Genomic DNA, 13,740 nt, shown 5'->3' on the forward strand with positions numbered 1-13,740 from the left:
CCTCCCCTCCCCAGATTCTGCTTGCAGGTTCCATGGGCACCCTAACTGTAGATGGGACCCCTCTACCCACCACCAGGTCTTTGCTGAGTCCATGTGTTTGGTTCCAGCTCTGTGTGGGAAGGAGCAAGCTCAGGCCCTACCATTCCAAGGCTCATGGACCGAAAGCAAATGAGGTCACAGGGCAGAGAGGGGCTCCAGTTCACGTGCTTGGGCAGGGGTCCTAGGTGCCAGGAGATGCATCGTCAGCCCAGGAGACAAGGAACTGACTCTCAGAGCACGTGGACTTTGGTGGGTGGGTTTAGGAGGGCTTCGTGGAAGAGAGTGGCTCAGAGCTCTTTGGGGAGAGTGATCCTGGAGAATGTGCAATGAGGACTGTGAGGGCACTACTGAGGGAAAGGAATTACATGAGCAGGATACAGTTGAGCCAGAGAGCTGGTGCTGAAACTGGGAACTTATGAGTTGAAAAAAGGGTCCTTACCCTCCGGTAACCTGGTCCAGCCCATATATTGTGTACAGATGGGGGTGACTTATCCAAGGTCACGGCATATATAAATCTGGATTCAAACCCAGGCCTCTGACCCCAAAGCCTGAGGCAGCGCTTGCCTTCTGCAACCCAGACCTGCCTGAGGCTGAGTCCTGGCCTGGGGTCAGAGTGCTGGGGGACCCGGCCCCTGGGGGTGGGTGCAGCACATCTGGCTCTTTCGGTCTGTCCTCACCAGGGTTGTCTTCCCTAAAGAAACAGGTGTGGAGTGCCTCTTCCAGGAAGCCCTCCCTTCAGGCTCTATCTGCCCCAATCCCTTCAAGAGCTCCCTCTTCCTTCATTAGGCTGTGCCATGAATGACTCCACTGGGAATAGATCTGCTTGAGTTCTCGGTCTTCAGAGGCTGGCAGAGTGCGTGTTGATGGCCTGTACTGCTGAATGGATACTGCACCAGTCCTGGCCTAGACCCCAGCCTGAACTGGCTCCTGACTTCCTTCCAACTCTGAGCCTGGCTGACCCACACACTCACCCTTTGGCAATCTGCACTGCTCCTTGTTGATGGCATATCCTGCCAAAGTTGCATCCAATCCCACTTTTGGGTCACTTTGAAACTGTTGGCCATTCGGGTTTATCCTGCTCCACCCTGTGTCTCTTGAAGAGCCATCCCATGGATATCACAGTGCTGGCATCCATAATTTGGCCTGTTTTTCCACCATGGTAGTTAGCCTTATATGGCCCCCAGTTCCAGGCCCATTCTCTTGGCTGGGGCAGACCTTTGTAAAATGTCTAGAGTCTGGGCTCACATGGGGACAACCAGACAGAAGAGATGGGACGTGCCTGGAGAGGGAAGTACAGGCCTGCCTTCTCAGGGTTTGGCAGCTAGGCCGACAGAAGACGCTCTCCCAGCCCCTCTCCAAAGAGCAGTGAATAAACAGCGGAAGGACTGAACGACAGACTTTATTAGAAACGCTCTTCATTCATCAGTCAGTTCACATTAAGGTGGCAGGAGGCAGTGCCGTCTGGGGCTCTGGTGTCCCACTGTTGCGACAATTTCCAGTTAAAAATCGGTGTGGGCAGGGAGTGCTGGGAACACAAGAGATGCCCTGTGGTGTGGCGGCTGCGGCGGCAGCGGCATGGGTCCCAGCGAGGACAGGCCAGGCCAGTGGAGAATGTGCCCATGTCCACCCTTCCACTTACAAGGCTGCCCCGTGGCCCCAAGCTGATAAATACACAGCACGTCACTCATGCACACGCGCGCGCGCACACACACAGACACACACACATGTGAAACAGAAGCAAACTCGCATGAGTCTTCTCAAGTGAAAAAATAATTCGCTCAAATAAAGCTTTGTGGCAGCCAGGCTGCATCCTGAATGGACAGTTGCCTGGAGACCCTCAGCCCCCCCGGGAAGGCTCCCCAGCCAAGGACATCACCCCCTCGGGTGTCACAAGGCCCCCAAGCCCCCCATTAGCACCTGTGGACTAAGTACTGCCCTCACCACACTGCTCTCTTAAAATGCATCGCTACTTAAAATAACAACAATAATAAAGGAGACACTCATTCCCTGGGGTGAACTTGTCAGACTCAGCTTCCCTGAAGAGAGGTGCCCGGAGCATCCAGAGACTGCGGGTCAGGGTGGGGAAGGGGAGCACATGAGAGGGGAGGTAAACACTATTCAGAGAGGTAAGCTGGGACAAGTCTCAACACTGCTTTGTCCGCTCGCCAGTTCCACAGCTGGGCATCCCTGGGTCACAAGTCTTTCAAAGGGGCAGAGAGTCCGAAAGTGTCCCGACAATCCTGCTGCTCTGGGAGGGGCGGGGGCCCAAAGGGCACGCATCAAGCTGCTTTCGCCATTCATTATTCAGAGGCAAAGTTCTCCCCAGAGCGGGCCAATTTTCCCCTGGCCCTGTCTGCAGCGGGGCCACAACACAAAGTCTCCTGCCCAAATGTTTTATTCATTCTCTTGAATAAGGAAACAGGCTCGCGGATCAATATCGGTGGCCGCTGTGTCCTGCTCAGTGGGGCAGGATCTCCAACCCGGCGCAGGCTCCGGGCTCTTCCTGGCTTCCAAAGAGGTGTCTGACTTGGGAGGGTGGCTTCCAAGGCAGCAAATCCTTTTGGCAACAGACATTGTGTTTCCAAACTAGGGAAGATGCCTTGGCCTTTCAAAGAACTGAATGTCCCAGCGAACCAGGGTGGGGAGGGAGACTCCTTCCTGATGTACTGTGTGACCAACAAGGGACAGGCCCAGGCTGTGGGTGTCCCCACTGCCCCTGGCTCACTGGTACTGCAGATAGTTCTTGAGAGACTGAGGCAGAGGCAGGGAGCTGATGTCCTGCAGGCGCTGGCGGCCCAGAGCCAGGCGGATGCATCTCCGGCACAGGTCCATCAGCGGCAGGGGCTCGGCTGCAAGAAGAGGAAGGAGGGTTAGAGTCTTGTGAGAGCCTGTCGTCACATCTCTCCCATCCACCCCATGCACAGTCCCGGATGCCTGCCCCGGAGCTGCCCTTCGGGGCCCTGAGCTCCTCTGAGAAGCTTTCTCTGGTCATATTAGGGGAAACTTAAGGCTCAGAGCAGTGTTTTTCAAACTGTGGGTGCAACAGCCTAAAGACTTACGGAATCAATTCATTGGGTGGTGACCAACGATAAAGAACAGAAAGGGAAAGAAAAGAACAAAACAGAGAGGCATGCCCATAGTAAGGGGTGAATACTGTTCCATGAAAGCTCTCTTTCCAATGTAGGTGTTCATCCTGCGTCAATGCAAAAAGTACTCCTCATTGCAGGTCATGATAAAAGTGAGAGCAGCTGGCCTAGGGTGTATCCTCTAAGAAACAGGTGGGGCAGGGGCTATGGAATGTCTTTAAACCCTCAAACTTCTCCTCATAATCTCCTTTGATAGTCAGTGGAAAAATACATTTTCTTCTAATGTCTATTTCTGGAAAAAAAATGATGAACTGAAAGTCATCTACCATGGAACCTCTGGACATAGGACCAAGCTTTAACTAGGTTTATTGCAGACATACTTATGAAGCTCTTATTCTCTTCCAGGCCCTCTGATCGGACTTTGGGGATACTGAGAGTCCAGGACAAAGAGCTCTAAGCCAAGGCCAAAGACAGCCCTGAAAGTGGAGGAAGGCTTGACATCTGGAGGTTTAAATACATGAATAACTGTAGTAGAGTGTAACATATGCAGTAATTGTTACATGCACAAGGACAGAAGCCAGGCCATTGAAAAGCTTTAAAGGGAGGATACCGGAAATGGGGTTTTGAAGGGTGAATAGGAGTTTTATGTGATGTGAGTTGAGACGTGTTCTAGGCAGAGAGACCAGGTAAAAGCATAGAGGTATAAGAGAGGACAGGCTGGGAGGTCTGGAGAGAGGGGAATGGTGCTACTCAGCTGGGTCAGGAATGAAGAGGATGCTGTCATTTGCTGCCTCATGTGGCTTGTGCAGCCCTAGTTTTCCCAAGCCCACAGGAACATGCTAGAGGCCTGCGGCTGCATCTTAGCACTTTTTTTTGGTCAATAGAACATGTGATGTTTAAAAAGCATTCTATAACATGCTAAGATACAATAAAACTGTAAGTGGTAAGCACTAACACAAGAACTGTGATAGGAATAATATCACAAGGGAATGGAAAGAATGGGGGAGTGTTGAGAGTGCATTTTATAGGAATTTTCATTTATTGGAGTTGCAGAGTTAATGAGAAGAACCTTTAAAATCAAAGCCAGACTTGACTGCTGCATTGGGAGCCACACACACCAGCATACCTAGCCGTCCTTCATGTGGGGCAAGGCTGCCTGGTGGCATATCGGGGTGGAGTATTGGTGGTTTTAAATGCTCTCACCTCTGTATCCTCTTTCAATCCTCATACAAATTCTTTGGGCTGACCAGGGAGGCCCAGACATCCCTTCTTTCCCAGGCCTAGAAAGCAGATCACTCACCCAGAGTTCTGTGGTTACATGGTCAGCATGCTTGGGTCCCCTCGAGATGTCCTTATCTCCTAACAACACCCCATACCCCCAGCTCTCTTCCCTCTTTCCCCACCTGGTTCCCATCTAAGCTTTGCACTGTCCCCAAAGTTAGGCCTCTGAGGACCCCTTTCCCTGCCTCTCCACCTGAATTGTCCCATCTTTGACCTCTTGACCTTCCCATGATCTCCTTTTAGTTCCTATAGAACCAGTGCTTGCTGCCTGTGCCACTGGACGTTAGGGACAACAAACCTTAAGTCCTTATTTAATGAGAAATTGCTACTTACTTACCAGGCAACACGAAAGATGAAATACAGTTGTAGCTACTGTTTACTGAAGGTGTGTCATGTGGCCAGGTGCTGTGCTAAGCTCTTTATCTTTCCTAACTCATGTGCTCTTTAGACTTCCCTGGTGGCTCAGAGAATAAAGAATCTGCCTGCAATGCAGGAGACCTGGGTTCGATCTCTAGGTTGCGAAGATACCCTGGAGAAGGGAATGGCAATCCACTCCAGTACTCTCGCCTGGAGAATCCCATGGATGGAGGAGCAGACAGTCCATGGGGTCATAAAGAGTCAGACACGACTGTACCCACTCACGTGGGAACTGGGTAGGAGCTATTATCATCCCCATTTTAAGGAGGAAGAAATAGAAATACAGAGCAGGTAAATTACTTGTCCAAAGACACACAGCTGGTAAATGGCAAATCTGGGAGTTGGACTCAGGCAGCTAGAAACTGAAAATTGTCTTATCTCTTAGCCACATTTATTGAGCTTCTATTCTGTCCCTTTGCTATGTTAGGTTTATTTCATTTAGGGTTGATGCCATCTACTTCAGAAAAATGGAGACTAAAAAAGGAGGCTCAGAGGGAAAGAGGCTTGTCTGGACAAGCACAGCACAAAAGCTTGTATGTGGAGCTTCACGCTGCTTCCTTTAAACACCATGCAGTACTGAAAGGTCACTGAAAGTATGAAGAAGGAGAGGGTCTCTTGCCTCCTAGGCTTACCCAGTCCAAAGACTCTTACTCTGGCTCTGACCACTTTTCAGGTCACCGATGCCCATTTCTCCCACCATGGCGTCTGCACCCACCTAAGGGGCTGCCTTAGGGCCTTAGGAAGCATCACTATGAACAAAGCCAGTGGAGGTGATGGAATTCCAGTTGAGCTATTTCAAATCCTAAAGGATGATGCTGTGAAAGTGCTGCACTCAATATGCCAGCACATTTGGAAAACTCAGCAGTGGCCACAGGACTGGAAAAGGTCAGTTTTCATTCCAAACCCTAAGAAAGGCAATGCCAAAGAATGCTCAAACACCACACAATTGCACTCATCTCACATGCTAGTAAAGTAATGCTCAAAATTCTCTAAGCCAGGCATCAGCAATATGTGAACTGTGAACTTCCTGATGTTCAAGCTGGTTTTAGAAAAGGCAGAGAGGAACCAGATCAAATTGCCAACATCCGCTGGATCATGGAAAAAGCAAGAGAGTTCCAGAAAAACATCTATTTCTGCTTTATTGACTATGCCAAAGCCTTTGACTGTGTGGATCACAATAAACTGTGGAAAATTCTGAAAGAGATGAGCATACCAGACCACCTGACCTGCCTCTTGAGAAATCTGTATGCAGGTCAGGAAGCAACAGTTAGAACTGGACATGGAACAACACGTTGCTTCAAAATAGGGAAAGGAGTACATCAAGGCTATATATTGTCACCTTGCTTATTTAACTTATATGCAGAGTACATCATGAGAAATGCTGGGCTGGAAGAAACACAAGCTGGAATCAAGATTGCTGGGAGAAATATCAATAACCTCAGATATGCGGATGATACCACCCTTATGGCAGAAAGTGAAGAAGAACTAAAGAGCCTCTTGATGAAAGTGAGAGAGGAAAGTGAAAAAGTTGGCTCAAAACTCAACATTCAGAAAACTAGGATCACGGCATCTGGTCCTATCACTTCATGGGAAATAGATGGGGAAACAGTGGAAACAGTGGGAGACTTAATTTTGGGGGGCTCCAAAATCACTGTTGATAGTGACTGCAGCCATGAAAATCTTTTATTTTCATGCTTGCTCCTTGGAAGAAAAGTTATGACCTACCTAGACAGCATATTAAAAGGCAGACATTACTTTGCCAACAATGGTCTGTCTAGTCAAAGCTATGGATTTTCCAGTGGTCATGTATGGATGTGAGAGTTGGACTGTGAAGAAAGCTGAGCACTGAAGAATTGATGCTTTTGAACTGTGGTATTGGAGAAGACTCTTGAGAGTTGCTTGGACTGCAAGGAGATCCAACAAGTCCATCCTAAGGGAGATCAGTCCTGAATATTCATTGGAAGGACTGATGCCGAAGCTGAAACTCCAGTACTTTGGCCACCTGATGCGAAGAGCTGACTCATTTGAAAAGACCCTGATGCTGGGAAAGATTGAAGACAGGAGGAGAAGGGGACGACAGAGGATAAGATGGTTGGATGGCATCACAGACTCAATGGACATACATTTGAGTTGGCTCTGGGAGTTGGTGATGGACAGGGAGGCCTGACATGCTGCAGTCCATGGGGTCGCAGGGTCAACACATCTGAGCGACTGAACTGAAATGAACTGAAAGGGGCTGCCCTGCCACCAAGATGCCTTTTCTGCTCTCATACCTGCCCAATTCAACGTGGACCCTGCCAGCCATATTCCCCTTCTCACGTTCTGCAGGGCCATCAGACCCCCCTCTTCTGGCATATGCCCTCTGGGGGATCTCCAGGAATTCAAAGTCCCTGATTTCAAGCTCCAACTCTGCCAACTTTGTCTGTGCCTCTGTCTGGCACTGGGCGCGCTTGTTTCTTCACTTGTGAAATGGAGCAACAACCCCCAGGTTCCCAGAGAAGATTAAAGGAAATGGCAAAAGCACAGCGCCTCACCCTGGGCATGGTGCATAGCGGGAGCTAGGGGAACTGGTCCCCACTCTTGGTGTATTGGTGGAACAGGCCTGGGCACCACCCTGAATGGAAGTGCTCTCTTCCTTCACCCAGAAAAATGTGGCAAGGACTTTCTATTTCTTTTTCTTTTTTTTTTTTTTTTACCTTAAGAATGTTTTTTAGGGCTTCCCTGGTGGCTCAGTGGTAAAGCATCCACTTGCCAATGCAGGAGACATGCGTTCAATCCCTAATCCAGGAAGATCCCACCCGCCGTGGAGCAACTAAGCTCGTGCACCACAACTACTGAGCCTGTGCTCCAGAGCCCAGGAGCTGGAACAACCCAGCCCGTGTGTTGCAACCACAGAGACGAAGCGCTTAGAGCCCGTGTTCCACAAGAGAAGCCGCCACCACGAGAAGCCGGCACACGGCAGCTAGAGAGTAGCCCCTGCCAGACACAGCCAGAGAAAAGCCCTCAGAGCGACAAGAATTCAGCATAGCCATAAATAAATACATCACATTATTTAAAAGTTTTAAAATAAAAACATTTATTCTAAAAACAATGAACTTCCAGAACGTTTGTGAGTATGGGTACGAAGAACGTTTTTCCTGACCCATTTGAGTAAGTTGCCAACCTGATGCCCAGTCACCCCTAATTACTTTAGTGTGCATTTCCTAACAAATGGGCAATGGGGTCATTCTCCTGTATGTACCACAGTGCAGCCATTAAACCAGATTCTGTGGCACTACTGCCATGGATTAATCCCATTCAAGGATCACCCACAGTTTCAAAATGTCCTTTCTAGCAAAACAGCCCAGCCAAGAATCATTCGTTGCACTTAGTTGTCCTGTCCCTTTTATCTCCTTATTCACTGTTAAATTACAATTACAAGGAGATGGTGAATTTAAAAGACATCAGCCTGTCACATCTGTCTTAGGGCGCCCAACCCCAGCCTGGGCCTGTCAACAGGGGGATGGCCCAGATATTGTCAATTAAATGAATGAACTGACTTGCCACTTTGGGGTGTGTCTTCTGTAGCTGTTTCAAGCTATTGAAATAAACTGCTCTCAGCTGGCAAGGTTTCGGACTTTGCTCCCTATACTCCTGTAAACCCCCTGAGAACAGGGCAAGAGGCTTGTGATGAGGGCTTAATGAGTTAGAAAGTATAATGCGCTTGGCACAGTAACAGCACATGGTAGGCGTCAGACATTTGGCACCTCTGACTATCTCTTCTCCATCCAGGTCACCCTTTGTGAGGATGAGCTTGGGCAGGGCTGTTAATGAGATGGGGTCTGCTGGGAGGCCAGGCTTCCCTGGTGGCTCAGATGGTAAAGAATCTGCCTGCAATGTGGGAGACCAGGGCTCAATCCCTGGATTGGGAAGATCCCCTGGAGGCGGGCAGGGCAACCCACTCCGGTATTCTTGCCTGAAGAGTCCTCATGGGCAGGGGAGCCTGGCGGGCTACTGTCCATGGGGTCACAGAGTTGGACACAACTGAGCGACTAAGCACTGCTGGGAGGACAGCAATTCTTTCTTTGAGTGGCGGGAGATGGGTTTGCATTTTGCAACAGGAAAATTTGGAGCTGTTAAGGTCTGACAATCACTGCCAGGATTTAAGAGCTTTTGTAAGAGCTTTTAAAGCTCCAGGCACATTCTAGGTCTTCAATGTCCAGAATGCTAATAAGCCTGCTCAGCAAACTCAATTCTGTGTGTTCCCTGCCCACTTAGGAGCTGAAGAGAGGGAAAGAGCTCTGTTTTCCCCCCATTCCTCCATAGTCACTGAAATCAACCCAGAGCCCAAACTCCAAAGGAAGCAAGGGAAGTGAGAGGGGCTGGAGTTCAGAGTATGCCTTTAGCCCTCAATGTGAAATATAAACCATCTTTCCTAATTTGTAAGGGAACTTTAACTGATGACTTCACAGCAACCCCAAAGCCCACAGAGAAAGTTCCTGCCGTGGCTGTGGAGCCTCCAGAGCTCTGAGGATGTCCAGCGTGGCTTGGGCCATCCCCCAACGCCTCTTTCTTGCTCCCTCTGGCTTTGAAGCCATTCTCAGAACTGCCAGATGTCAAGGCTTAGAAACGATCACCCAGGTGGGAAGAGAAATACAGCATCTTTCAGCGTGGGAGCCACTCAGAAATATTTTCTGACAAAAATGAATTTTAAAAGGAATCATTGTTTACAAAACTGAATTTCCGAATAACCAATAAATACATGAAAAAGTGCTCAATTTCAAGAAGTATCAGAGAAGTTCAAATCAACACCATGATGTGACCCTACTATATGCCAACAATAATGGCTGAAGTGAAAATAAGGTAGTGGTAAATGCTGGTGAGGATGCGGAGCAACTGGAGCACGCATATGGCTTCAGGAGGGTGTGTAAACGGGCACAACCATTGTGGAAAACTGGGAGTGTCTACTGAGATTGCACCTATGGCCCACAGCCTCCCCTGGTATATACAGGCTCACCGAAATGCGTGTGCTTGGGTGCTTCAAGAATTCTACTCTCCACCCATGGTGGAGTGCACGTACAAGCGGTGTCTCTTCCTGTGGTGTGGTGTGTGTGGTGTTTCGTCGCTAAGTCCCTTCATTCTCATGGGTGATTAGGAGTCTCTTCTCATGCTGTGTGTGCTTAGTTGGTCAGTCGTGTTCAATTCTTTGTGACTCCAGGGACTGTAGCCTGCCAGGCTCCTGTGTCCATGGGATTCTCCAGGCAAGGATACTGGAGTGGGTTGCCATGCCCTTCTCCAGGGGGTCTTCCCAACCCAGGGATTGAACCCAGGTCTTCTGCATTGCGAGTGGATTCTTTACCAACTGAGCTACCTGGGAAGCCCACAGTGTCTTCTTATAGTAGAATACTAATCAACCATGAGAATGAAGGAACCACGTGTGTGCATGCTAAATCGCTTTCAGTTGTGTCTGACTCTTTGTAACCCTTTGAACTGTAGCCCGCCATGTGTCCCTGCTGTGTCCATGGGATTCTCAAGGCAAGAATACTGGAGTCATTGCCATTCCCTTCTCCAGGGGATCTTCCCAATCCGGAGATCGAACCCAGGTCTCTTAGGTCTCCTGCATTGGCAGGTGGGTTCTTTACCACTAGCGCCACCTGGGAAGCCCAAAGGAACCACACTTACATTAAAAAAAAAAAAAGGATGAACCACTCTTTATAATTCGAAGTGAAAGAAGTACATATGGTGAAACCTTATCTGTACAGAGCTCAATAGCAGGATGATGAAATCGGGCAGTGGTGACATTGGGCATGAAATCGGACATGGTGGGGAGCAGTGACTAGGGAGGAGCGGATATTGTTCTGCTCCTTGATTGTGAGTTCTGGCAATACTAGTGCGTTTAGTTTGTAAAAACCATCAGGCTTAATCACCTGAAACTAGTATACTTTCATCCTATACGTTATACTTCAAAAACAAGTTTATGTTAAAAAATTAATCACTGGCTGAGTTAGGAATGCCTTGTCTCCCTGGTGGGAGGGTGTGGACACAACATAAGCGAGGTACCTTCCCACCTTTTGGCCTCAACAGACAAAGTAGGTGGAAGTGGCTGGCTTGGAATCCCAGCTCCTGCTCTCACCACCAGTGGTCCAGAGAGCTGGCTCATCCTCACAGAGTCACATTTTTCTCATCTGTACAATGGGCGTAGCAACGCCTCTGTCTAAGCTGTGACGATGGTATGACATAACATGCCTCTTGCTGCAAAGGCGTCCTCTCTACAGTACGTCTTATGCCATCAGCCCAAGAGGAACCTTTAAAAACAGTAAATAATTTACTTATTATGGTCCTAAAAATGCCCCAGTATGTCATCCTAGTTGACAACAACGCTCTACTCTTGATGAAGACTTACTGGAGCCAGGGCTGGATGTCTGGTTCTGTGCTAAAAATATCACAAGGCAATCATTTCCAAAATTCTCCAGTGAGCTGAATTTTCAATAATTCTCCACCACTGACCCTCTGCATGACCTACAAACTTCCTAGGAGCTCTGTTTTCTTGTCAATAAAACGAGTGCATTAGCTCATCTGGTTTTGATGGTCTATGTGAAGGAAACAGTGGAGATCTACGCAGCTGGTGCCTTAAGCTCTTTATCTGGGCCCCTAGAAGCCTCCTCTGCTGATGGTGGGGAGATGCCAAGACACCAAGTATCCCCCTACCCCCATTCCTGCAATCATATTTTGAAAAAAAAAAAAAAGATGAAAGTTTTAAAGGTAAAGATATGAAAGTCTTTTGAAACAGTTTAGACGATGGTCAGCAGATGGGGGAAGCTTTCAGTGACAGCTCTGAAATCTGAACTTGAGTACACACTTTGTTTTCAGAAGACACACATGTGGGCAAGCACACCCACACTCTGCATGTCAGACACTGTACTAATCACTTTCCACAGACTATGGGTTTGGTGTCTAAGGACTCACAGCATTGCCTGCATGCCTCTAGGCCTCCCTTCATGCTGTTCCTTCAGCTAGAACACCCTTCCCTGTACTGCCTGCCAGACACCTGTAGGTCCTCTTTCAGGACTCAAATTAAGTGTCACCTCCTCCCTGATGAGGTGGTTCCCCCACCCTCTAGGACTGAATCTGTCAGATGTCAATCCACTTAGCTAAGTATACAAATGGAGGAATGTGTCATTACCAGCTCACTTCCAAAATACAGCACCCCTCTACCAACTGGCCCTCTCACAGCCAACAGAGACCTCGGCTTCCATCTAGAAAGCTGATGGAATCTGGAGTTTTCTCTTAGCAAGCTTCACTGTTTCTCCAACAAAAAAAGGTTGTGACTACAGCCAGGACAAAAGCAGCATCTTCAGAGGAACTCAGTGCCAACAAGCATCACGGGCACAGACACGCCTAGCAGGTGGAAGTGCCCGAGGGGCTGGCCCACCCACCAGCTCCCTGACCCAGGACTCAGCAGCAAAGTATTCTCACCTGAAGACTCCATGGTGCTCCTAAGCAGGTGGGAACTACACTGCCATGGAGTGAATAGCAGCTGCATTTTCAGATGTGTTCCACGGCTCTAAAAGAAGAGTCTCTGCCCACCCAGCCTGAAAGTTACTTCAGGAGATACTCCAGCAAAATGAAAAAGGAATTCAAGAAACATAATGGCACAAGCTTCCAGGAAATGGGGAGAGTAAATGGAACACAGAAGGAAAGGAAGGTAGAATAAGTGATATGAAGACCCATTAGAGTGTGACGCTTGGAAGAGCCTCCATCCAGTAGCTATCGTGTCTCTAAAGTGCTGCCCCGCGTAGTGCTCCAAGCATCCTGACCTCTGACCCCAGACCTCGGCTCCCCCAGCCTCAGACCTTCCACTGTGCCCTCTGGAAGTGCTGCTCCACCCTAACTGAACCCAGCATCCTCTCCCAGGACACCCCAGACCCTTCAGCCTTCCCTGGGGGCTGTTGGTGACTCAGGGCAGGAGGTGAACAGGACCCCTTGCTTCGGCAGCCACACACCAAGCTCTACAGCCTCCGTCTGCTGTGAGAAGTCCCAGCTCCTCCGTGGCTCACACCATTTGGCTCCATCCTCTCCTGATCTTCAATGCTGTCATCTGCTGACCTCTAGTGCCTCATTTGTCGGGGCTCTGGCCTGGCCTCCCTGGTCCCCTCTCCACCAATACCTGCCACTCCCTGAAGATGGATTCCTCCATGGGCACAACACTCTCAATCACTCAGCCTCCTGGTTCTGGACTGCCTCATCCTCAGGGCCACACTCCTCCAACCCACATCCTGGGCCACACCATAGACCTCCGCATCGCCCCTCAATGCCTCTTCCAGGAACCCAGTGACCACTGATCAGCCACGGCCTCTCCCCTTCTCTCCGTGACCATTACTTTGCTCTCTGTTGCTCAGCCCATCAGCACTGCTTTTCCTCGCCTCCCTCCTCACCCAGCTGAACAATTCATTATTCCCGGGGACGAAGAATATGGGGGCAGGGAGGCAGGCAGTATAGGGTGGCTGGGGAGTGGAAGTGCAGGGCTGGGGGCTGGACAACGAGCTGGGGACAAAAAGACTCTGCCATTCAGGTCATGTGTGTCCCGTTCCACCTCACAGCTGACTAGGAAGTGACCGAGCAGCTGGCAGCCCTGGGCTCTGGCTGGCCTCGGCCACCATCTGGCAGAGCGGCCTTCCCGTCCTCCTCGGGGCCTCGGCTTCTACCAGGGCGGCAAGTGGATTGGCAAGAAGGCTGGGGGTCCTTTCCACCAGCTGACGCTTGGCGGAACAGAAGTCGCATTTCATCTTGGCAGTGAAAGGACTCTGACTGAGCCCAATCAAATTAGGCTTCAATGCACAAGAAAAAGTGAATGGCAAGGCCAAGGAGACCTGTGAGATACATGTCAGGGGAGGCTTGGAAACCCAGGGTCGTGGCTCCCAAGCCATTGGCACAGGCC

The 13,740-nt window shown here is 49.6% G+C and overlaps 1 protein-coding gene across 1 annotated transcript in view; it reads right to left on the reverse strand.

The window, feature by feature from the left end:
- Positions 1 to 2,760: 2,760 nt before the first annotated feature.
- SPSB4 (splA/ryanodine receptor domain and SOCS box containing 4) overlaps positions 2,761 to 13,740 on the reverse strand; it is a 74,232-nt gene continuing 63,252 nt past the window's right edge. The window contains exon 2 of the mRNA XM_052646933.1: positions 2,761 to 2,888. Coding sequence (XP_052502893.1) covers positions 2,761 to 2,888 — 128 coding nt within the window. The remainder of the gene's footprint in view (positions 2,889 to 13,740) is intronic.

Source organism: Budorcas taxicolor, chromosome 1 (genome assembly GCF_023091745.1).
Source record: "Budorcas taxicolor isolate Tak-1 chromosome 1, Takin1.1, whole genome shotgun sequence".
Classification (NCBI taxonomy): Eukaryota; Metazoa; Chordata; class Mammalia; order Artiodactyla; family Bovidae; genus Budorcas; species Budorcas taxicolor.